The sequence below is a fragment of the Trachemys scripta genome, chromosome 11 (genome assembly GCF_013100865.1).
Source record: "Trachemys scripta elegans isolate TJP31775 chromosome 11, CAS_Tse_1.0, whole genome shotgun sequence".
NCBI classification, from domain to species: Eukaryota; Metazoa; Chordata; order Testudines; family Emydidae; genus Trachemys; species Trachemys scripta.
In genome coordinates, this window is record NC_048308.1 from 44,838,758 (window position 1) to 44,849,386 (window position 10,629).

The following is a 10,629-nucleotide window of genomic DNA, read 5'->3' on the forward strand; positions in this document are numbered from 1 at the left end:
AACTCTCCAAAGAGTGTTTGTAAAGTACAATAATCAATAGATTTTAAAGCAAGATGGGACCATTGTGATCATCTCGTCTGACCTCCTGCATAACATGGGACATAGGACTTCCTTGAATTAAATTCCTGCTTCAAATCCAATACCTTTGGTTGAACTACAGCGTATAATTTTAGAAAAATATTCAGCTCAATTTAAAAGTTCACAGTGATGGAGAATCCACCACACCACTTGGTAAACTATACCAAAGGTTAATGATCCTCACCTAAAAGTTTGCACCTTGTTTCTAATCTGAATTTGTCTAGCCTCAGCTTCCAGACATTGGATGTTGTTAAACCTTTGTCCTCTATTATCCAATTTCTGTTCCCCATGTAGGTACTTCTAGACTGTGATCAAATCACTGTTTGATAAGCTAAAGAGATAGGAGCTCCTTGAGTTTTTAACAATAAGGCATGTTTTCCAATCTTTCAATAAGATAAAAAATGATTTTCTAAATAAAAAAAAAAATAAGTTGACTGTGAAACTAGTTTGGTTGTCTCATTTGAGTGTCCAGTGGACAAGCCTAAATATCACAAAAAAAACCCATCATCGCTATTGGAATTAGCTGGAATGTAGATTATTTAGAGATGGTTTTTCCAGAACAGAATTTAGGTACATTTCTGTGACAAAGTAGGAAAGCTTACAATGCTGCTTTTTACGCTGTAACTGTTTTGCAGGGAGAGAACTTCTTTCTCCAGGGAGGTGAATTCATCACCTTTTACAAAACACTACATTCACACAAAAGGAATTTATTTCAAAAAGCTAATTATGGTTACCAAAATTATCACATCTGTTAGGTTCAACTGGGCAACTCTTACTCAGTGGTGAGCATATAATAATATTCAAGGAAACTACTTGTATAAGTGCTAACAAATGTCTACCCTTGATTGTCTAAAGGTAGACAATCAAGCTGCGTGTCAAACTAATATTCTGAACTATATTGCAAGTAGTAACTAGGTGGTGAGTAACCAGTGACTTGCCTTATGTTCAGAACTACCATCGTTTTTTCATACAGCTAGAACCATTTCAGTATAATGTTTGATGCTGAAATGGTTCAACTACTACAGTAGATGTCTAAATACTAAATGAGAAAAGGTGAAACTGTACATGGATCTCATTTTTAGTCATCTGGTTTTCTTTCAGATAAAGGAATCAAGTTTGCATATACTGAAAACATTGACATGCTCCTTTGATCATATCGACAAGATTTTAGAGGCATATTTTTGAGCCAACCAAATTATTGCCAATTTATATAGCAACAGAATTATTATTAATAATGGCAGACAGTTGTCAGTACCTCAAATTGTCATGTAACCTGTCCTTAAGGGAACTGTGCTTTATAACACGGACAGAAAATTATTTACTACACTGTGATGGAAAGATGCCTGGAGGAAAATGTGACATTTCATAAAAGTCATATTTTTACTAGATCAGCATTTACCGTAGAGTCCAACAAACATGATTAAATTCTATTGAAGCTTTTGAGATGGTGCAAAAGTTTGATTCGTTATTTACATTTGCTTAGGCTTTATTTTGAGCTACAAAATTTTCCACTAAGACTCAGTTCAGTCTGTATGAGCATTAATCAAGTTTCTACTCAAGACTAACTTTTACCCTCAAATTTAAAGAACATCCATCAACTATGGGGCGGGGGGAATCTATTTTATCCAGTTTAAAATTTTTCTCCTTACCTAAACCTAAATTATATGTTATTAATATGGCCCAAATTATTTAAAATACTTATACATTAGCTAAGTTAATTTAATAAATTAGAAATAGGTTGCACACACACACACACACACACACGAAGACAAAAAGTCACATGTCCATGTTGATTCGATTGGATCTGTCAGCAGCCTTTGACACAATTAACCAAAAGATTTGGTCGATCTGTGTCTCTGGATCCTGCCTAGGACAGACAATGTTACTAGGTGGTTCTAGTCTTTTCTTTCTAAGGGTGTTATCCTGTTCCCATTGAGGTCAAAGGAATAGGATTGGGAACACAGAGGATAGTTTCTTCCTTGTGGGATTTCCCTCATGTGAAGATCCACAAGGATATATTCTGTACGCCCCACTGTTGAAAGTATATATGAAGGTGTTGGGGTAGACAGTGAAATGAGAGAGCACACACTCCGTCATCAAATCCAGATTGTGCAGCAAGCTGCTAGCCAAGATAGGGACTTGGTTGGGAGCAAGCTGGCTGAAGCCAAATTTAGTTAAATACCATAGGTTGGGGAAAGCATCTTTAAGATAAGGAAAGAGGGTGTTTGCCTCCCCTATTGAAGAGTTTGGTCACCTTTGTCCAGGGAGGACCTCACTATCATTACTGGCTCATAGCATATAGACGGACATGCCATAGTCAGTTCATATAGAACCAGAGCAGTCTCCAAAATCAAGACATTTAAGCCCTACACCTTTGCTCATGATAGTTCTCCAGGAAAAGGTATTTTTCTTTTTAGTATGTATGATGCTTCTTGCACTAGCAGCCATGAGGAGAGTGACATATTAATTGCTATGCTGAGCCTATGCCACTAAGGAATCATTGGGGTGGTCCTCTCATTGCTGGTTATGTGGGTTTAGGACACAAAGTGAAGATCACCAAGTGGTTGAACTGCACTGGAGGATTTGTACCAGTGTATTTATTTGATCTTACTGATTTATATAAAAGAACAAAACACCTTTTCATTAGGCCTTGATTATATCTAGTTATTCCATTGCTTATTGGTGATGCAAAAACCTCCAAATGTTCAGTCCGAATAAGCTTCCAGAAGTTTAGATACTTATCTGAACAACTCTGAAAATCTAGAAATTGAGCTCTGAATTACCTAAATAAATGGCCTGCTCTTTGATTGCAGGTTTCAGGGACATCCCTCCCAGGAGTCTGCTAATGGCAGCTTCCCAGTTCTAGTCACTTAGCTCCCTTCCTAGAGCAATAGCCCCAGAGTTGCCTCCCTGAGCACCTGGCCACTTTCTTGTGGTGAGTCCTTAGAGTGTTAGCTCCTCTCCACAATAGCTTCTTTCCCAGGTGCAGCCTGTTCCAACCACTCTCCTCTTTGCCTGGCCCCTAAAGCCCTGAATAGGTGCAGGTGTAGCCCAGCCCCTTTTAATTGGCTGGATTCAGCTCATCTGCTGTGATACAGGGGAGCTGGGCCCAGTCTACTCACGGGGACCAGCTACCCAGTGACAGGTCTGTCTGTAGGCACACTCTCTGAGTGTGGACCCAGGGTCTAACACTGCCTTTTGAGAACTGGAACTCACTGTCCAGATACCTATGCCTTCTAGGCTCAGCACTTTAGATTTCCCCGCACTTACACGTACCCTTTCCCAGAACTCCATCCCAAAGGTGTGACGCTTCCAGTTCACTGTTTAACTCTCTCCAGAGGCAAACAGTAGATTGTGAACCATTTAACATACAGAGATACTTTGCACAGAATCAGAAGTATCACTGCTCTTTTAGTTAATCATATAAAGCACAAGAAAGTACAGATCAATTAGAAAACAACAAACATCCTAAAAGCAGTGCCCCTTTCTAGATCACCCTCCGTTGGGGATCATCTGGGCTCAGGAAGGCAAACAGGGCTTCCTGCCTCATGCAGCCTGTACGTACTGAATGCTTCTCTCTCCTCCACAGCTGGAGGCAAAATGGTCAAAAATCCCAGATAGGTCAATTCCTCCCTATTTATACCTTTCGTTCCCTTTGTCAGGTATTGTCCTTCCAGCCTCTCCACATGATCAGAAACCCCTGCCAGGTGATTTTGTTGCCAAGGTGACCTCTCCTCTGCTAAATCAATTTTGCTAGTTGGGAGCCAGTTTAGAGTGTTACATTTCAGTGGTTGAGCATTTTATATCAACAGCCCTCTTTTGTTATTCTTTTGCCACCAGCCTTTGGAATTTCAGGACAACATGGAAGTAAACAGACCACAGAGAAGGCAAAAGGCTGCACATTCAAATGGTGTTTACATCTTGGTAAAGATACAGAATTCATAACCTCACACAGAATACATAAATTGTACAGAGATTCCCAAATTGTTGTCATTGCCATTCATTATTTTGTATACAAAAAGTGTATAGATTATTTTAATCAGCATAGGAACAGAAACAATCAGATCCATGGTGACTACAACAGACCTAGTAAACGTTTATGGAAAAATGGTCACAAGTCCTTTTTCTACATATATTATCCAACCTGTTAACTTTTTCCTCACATACAGATTAACATCTATAAACTGCACAGAAAACAAACAGTTTGTTTAAAAATATACAACAACAATTATTCCTGGCCCCATTGAAGTCACTGGCAAAACTCTTATTGACTTCAGAGTGGTTAGGATATCACCCCAAGGAAATACATCTCCTTTACCCTCACTTTTTATAAATATTAACTATAAGATATCAACAAACAGCGACTGGTCCTTTCCAACTGTTATTAGTCTTTGTGATACATTTATTAACTGGGCTACAAGACTTTCTATGGTTCCCAAGTCATCTATGCTTTCAATGATCATGGTTCCTACTATTTTAGTAAAGGCACCTGACAAAGAATTACTACAACTACTAAGATACTGTAGTTGAGATTCCATTTTCTTCACTAAAAAAAGCCATTTATGGAATAGTCCACCATATGCAAACCATTCTGATGTGTACACATTTTTTAATGAGTACGTAAACTTTGTCTATAGTGATAACACTTGCGTATTCATTTTTTAGCTAGACAAATTGATACCCACTGCTCAACATGTTCAGTCTTTTTCAGGTTTCTATATAATACACCACACATCTTTGCACACAAGTTCACTTTGCATTCCAACAAACCTTTATGGAAACTAAACTGCGCGAGTCAAACTGTATTGTCAAATCCAATTCCCAGTCCTCCCATATTCTTATCTCAAAGGCATATAGAAGGCTATGAAATTAGCAGTACAAAAATCAATTATGATTTCAACTTCATGATACAGTATTGTAGCTGAACTTCTAATGGGTCATTATGGAGCGTAAAGAATCACATTTTTCTGAATTACTGACATATGCTGCGGAGAAATTCAGAAAACAATATACTTTTCTAGTTTTATTCAAACAAAACAGGAGTTATCAAAAGAAGTTTTTGCTTAATAGAGGAAGATGCATTTATTATTTGAAAAATGCTAAACATATTCAGGAAAATATTTAAACAGCACCTGATGAAGATATCAGTGTCCTGGTGAAAGTAATTAAAGAACGCTACACTTTCCGTGTGAAACAAAACTGGTGAATTTGGCGATTTTTTTAAATTTGAGAAATCTAAAAGGTTACCATTGACAAGTGCAAACTTCTTCTTTCTCCAGCTAGATCATTACAATCTACAGAGCATAAGCGTTAGCACCTTACTGCATCGTCCCTGGAGCAGCGCAGGAGAGAGACCGACTCAGAAAGTCACAAGCTGCTTCCCAGCCTCCCAGCTGCTCCAGGAAGGAAGTACCTGAGCCAAGTCTATATTCGGTGCTGCGTCCTTCCATTAGTGTGGCCATGTAGTTATACTGGTCGGCACATTGAAGGGGGAGGGATGTGACGTTTCATCCTACCCTCTTCCACCTGCCTGTCCAGTGGAGAAAGCAATACTCTGAGGACCCTGCTTCACCCTACGCCATTGTGCAACCCAGGCCAATATTTGAAGCAAAACTTGGGATGCAGCAGAAAATAAATCAAAAAGGAGACAATCATCCCTGTGCAGGTGGCTAGCAGAAGGCCTTTGCAGCACTTCACTTCTATTTTAAGTAGTTCGGTAGTGCAGAGGCCTCATGCAGGCACACTATACAAGATGAGTTTCGCCCAAGGTGTTGATAACTTGTAATAGCATCTTTGTGAATACAGCCTACTCCCCTATCATCTGCAGCTTTCCTTTCATACTGCCATCAGAGTGCTTTGAAGAGGGATGGAGCTTTTATAGCAAGATGGGATGACTGCAAAAGAAAGTTCTTGAAATTAGCAAAGGTAACGTGTGTTCTCTTTTTCTTCTGGAGGGATGCTCAAAGAAGAGTAGAGGGGATAGGAATAGGAATAAATGGATAGTACTTTAAAACTTCTATTGCATTTTAGACTGCACCCAATTAGTGTAAAAATGCAGAAAAATGCTTTACGTTGTAGAAAGGATTTGGTGCCTGACTTGCTTTTCTGGGAGTTGGCAAGAGGCTTTTGCCAGAGCCCAGAAAACAGAATCCAAGATTGAAAGAAAAGAGAATCAAACAAAAAACAGAGAAAAACAAACAGTTTTTCCCAGTGCACTGACTAGTGCTACTCAAGGTCACAAGACTGAGAAACAGAAAAATATAAACATGTGGAACATGACAGAAAGGAGGCATATTATATCTGGCTTCAAAACCAAGAACAACATACTTTCATTTTTCTAAATAATAAGAAAGCAAAGCAGTCTTTATGAGTCACTTCAGAGATGAGAAAAGATTAATCTCAGCAGGAACCTTTTTCTTAATATCTTTTTTAGCACCGATAAGTAGCACAGATGGTTCAAGAGGCAATGGGTCAGATCATGGGGGTTGAGCCCTGGAGAGCAGTGGGAGAAGGACACACAGGGGAGATAAAAGTGGCCTTTGCAGTTTCTGATTTGAAGCCTTTTGCGCCATTGGCCCCTTGTGAGCGAATGTCCCTATGGTGAGAATAAAGGGATAAATACAGTGCAAAAAATCCTGATTCCTTTCCTCTATCCACACCCACTGCACCAGCCAGGAGGGGTGTGGCAGCCTGTATGCCTCTAACACTGGTGCAAAGCTGCTGCACCACACTGGCCCATTATTATTACCTTCATGCTTCTAACCATTTAGTCTAAAGCAAGCAAAAAATTCCATGATGTGTTGGAACTTCATATTTACAAATGTCACCTACTTAAGGTTCTTAAAAAATTACCTGGTCCTTGAAATCAATGAAGCTTCATGTAATCTCCAGGTCAGCATCAGGGTTTATAACACTCATTAACTGTGGAACTCATTGCTGCAATATAGAAGTGAGGTAATTAACTTAGTAAGAGCTTTAAAAGATGTTATAAATAATAATGGCTATTTTATTACATTACATTAGATAGGGAAACAGTAAAAAGAACTAGTAAGTCTCATGCTTTAGAGCTTAAATCCCTTGTTATAGCAAAACAGAACCGGCCAGGTATGTGTGATACGGGCCACTACAGGAGACTGAACTAGATGAACCCTTGTCTATTGTGTGATGGGAAACAATATCTTCATACGTCAGTATGTAGAGATTCCTGTGCTGTCTTTGGCTTTTTGAAGAGTCACAGTATTTATTGAAGTGCAATAGCAACTATGCTCCCTGTCCTTCCCTTTACCCAGAGGTGCTGGAACTAAGGGTGCTGGGGGTACTGCCGCACCCCAGGGCTTGAAGTGGTTTCTATCATATACAGGGTTTAAAGTTTGGGTCAATGGCTCCCAACACCCCCACTATAAAAATTGTTCCAGTACCCCTGCCTTTACCATCACCCCTCCAAAATATATATAAAAAAGACAGCTATGATAGTAACAAAGGACATAGATTAAGATCTACAAATTATATCCAGATTATGCATCATATTCATGTGTAATCATATGACAGTCACAACAGGGTGGATTTAATGTACAATAACCCAAAGTATAACAGTTCATTCAGCCTAAGCAAAGGCTGAAAGCATTAGAAATCTGAAGGCTTGGAAGAATTATCTGCTTTGTTTTTAAAAACACATTTAAAAGTGAAGAGACTAACAAATTGAATCTGTTATATCTGATGACATTCCTGGGCATTGATTCAAACTCTAAATTTAATTTCAATAAAGCCCTAGTCAAAGTAATGCCTTCCCTGGATTCAAAGCCATTTGACTCACACATTATCTACTGAAGACAATAAAAAGTAACTTAACTAAACAAGGTTTCTGTGAACATGTCTTCATATTTAAGGTATATGAATATGCATGTTAAAGAGGTTTGCTATAACATTCCAGAACACTTCATGTAATTTAATATTAAGGTACTCTATGTCCTTAAAAAAGAATAGACTTGAGATTCCTTTGTAACACAATTTATTCTGTTCGATATATGAATGCCATATGCACCATTGGCAATTTCTGATATATATAAATTATGAAGGAACATTTTTCTTTTAATTTAAGGGATCTGTACGGTCTAGTGCAGTGGTAGATACCTGCACTAGACTCCTTCCCGCAGCTCCCATTGGCCAGGAACGGTGAACCGTGGCCATTGGGAGCCACCAGCAGCTATGTCTGTGGAAGATTGATGTAAACAAACTGTCTTGCGGCCCACCAGCAGTTTACCCTGGCAGACCACATGAGGCCCTCGGGCTGCAGGTTGCCCACCACTGATCTAGTGGTTAAAGCACAGACCTGGGAAACTGGAGATCTGAGTTATATTTTGGCCTCTGCCACAGATGCTGTGACCTTAGGCAAGTTTTTTAATTTGTGACAAAGGTATCAGGATAGAAGTTAGTTATATATCAATAGAAACTGGAAGAGATAAACAGTATACAACTTATCCAAAGCTCCTGAATTTGTGAAATTTCACTGGAAGCGTCATGAGAGCAGGCTTTCTTGTAAGATTTCTGGCACTTCCCGTTCTGTACAGAAAGATGAAATGAAAGCACACTTAGCTGAGCATTTTACGATTTCAAAAGAGATTTGATTTGAGTTTAGTGAAGATTTTGAAAGGTGCCTCCAAAATTGCAAGCACACCCATTTGCAAAATCCACTATTTGCAAGGCCAAACTTGTATTTGCTTAGGCATTCAGACACTTTTAAATGGGTGCCTGCATGCCAGGGGCCCATTTATCCTGATGAATGCAATTTTTTTATATTTACTTTTATTTCCATCTATTAAAAAAAAAGCACCCGAGACTATAGGTGCCTTTGAATCAATCATTACGTAGCTAAATATAAAAAATAACTTCAAGAAAAGAAAAATGAAGTAATTCCCCAAAGCATATGAAAATAAAATTCTTCCCTGCATCTCAGCCCATATCCCAGTCTGCCCAAACTTTCCTTTGGCCTTCCCATCAGAACAGAGCTCCATATCAGAATATCCCATAGCTCAGTGGTTACGACACTCTTCTGAGAGATGGGTCAGCCCCTGCTCAAAGCCCCCACCCCCACACTAGGCAAAGGGGAGAACTGAGTTCAGGTCTTCCCCATCCCAGCTGAGTTCTCTAATCATTGGGCTACAAGTTATAAGGTGGGCACCATTTCTTCCTCCTTTGTCCAGATTTTCAATGGGACACAAGCCAGTAGGCAGCCGCTGTGCATACCTACTGGATCGGGCCCTGCAGGCCAGATAGACAGGGGAAGGTGCATCTCTCCCGTTTGTGCAAGGGCATATGCAGGAGATAGATGGCCAGGCTCCTAGAAGGCACATGTCCACTGTGCGTGCCTAGAGGCAGAAATTTAGGCACCTAGGAACTTTTAGAATGAAAATGTAGGTGCTCAATGAGTTTAGGCACCCACAGGATTAGACAGCAGCCAAGTGGTGTACTTAGATGCCATTTGTGGATCTGGGCCCAAGCACCTAAGGTGATTTCAACTGCAGCAGTATCACTCAGGCAGCCACACGGAGCAAAACTGGCCAGGGCCCTCAGGGCAAGTAGTTGAGGTAAGAAGAGAACAATACCATTACATCCTTGATTAACTGAATATCGCAAATGTATTACTTATATTGTTGCAAACACATCTGAGTAGTTAAAATATGTTTACAATCACAAATGGATATTATAGAAAATCTAAAGGATATAAAATAGAAACAGTAGCATTCCCCACCTGCCTCCCACCCACCACCGGACATGAATAAACCTGAAAACTATTTTACTATCAAAGCTTCTAGGCTTTTGTTTTGAAAAAATATAACTCTGAGAAAGCAAACAAGAACAATTACTTGTTGCAGCAAAATAAATGCCCCCTATCATGAGTGCTGCCTCTGAAACTTATCATCAGATAAAAACATCGTCAGCAACCCAGCCATCCATACTGCAGCTGTTTCTCAGGGAGACTCCAGAGTCTATCTTTATGCTCCAGTACATTTCTTCACAGCCTCCCTCTCCCACTTCTTAATAAACCAAACGGCGGGGGGGAGGGAGTTGAGGAGGGGGAGCACTTCTCTTCAGTCATGCCCTCTGCCAGCAGCAGCACTAATGAGCTTTTATTAAATATATGTTTTATATTTCCTCATAAAGAGATTGGGAAAGTTAACATCAATAATTTTCTAACTCAGATTGAACTTCAAAAGCAATCCTGATCTGCCTGTTCAGAATTGTTTTAACTGGGTTATAAGTCTTTGCTGAAGGCAAAAAACACAAGAAAGCCTTCTTCTAAACTATTTTTCAGATAGCAGACCCCAGCCAGGTCAGATGTGAAACAACTGATTTAATTTGTTTTAAAAAGTTATTCTTTCATGGATTTTAAAATGACAAAATACCCATCTTTTTAAAGAGTTTGCCAGACATTGTTTTTCTGGCAGATCCAAGATTTGTAAGTGTGTCTTGTTACATGATGAAAGCCAGGGGCAGAGCCAAAGGGACAGAATAGTAGGCCATAAATGGACAAGTTAAACAAGGCAGTTATGG

The 10,629-nt window shown here is 39.5% G+C and overlaps 1 protein-coding gene across 5 annotated transcripts in view; it reads right to left on the reverse strand.

Annotated features, from left to right (window-relative positions):
* PDE1A (phosphodiesterase 1A) overlaps window positions 1-7,446 on the reverse strand; it is a 291,971-nt gene extending 284,525 nt beyond the window's left edge. Inside the window, exon 1 of one of the 5 annotated variants that reach the window (XM_034785791.1) lies at window positions 6,931-7,445. In XM_034785791.1, the coding sequence (XP_034641682.1) occupies window positions 6,931-6,977 (47 nt within the window). In that variant the 5' untranslated portion in view covers window positions 6,978-7,445. Of the gene's footprint in view, window positions 1-6,930 lie in introns of all 5 variants that reach the window. The other 4 variants (XM_034785795.1, XM_034785790.1, XM_034785793.1 and 1 more) reach the window with 4 other exon arrangements.
* Window positions 7,447-10,629: the final 3,183 nt, after the last annotated feature.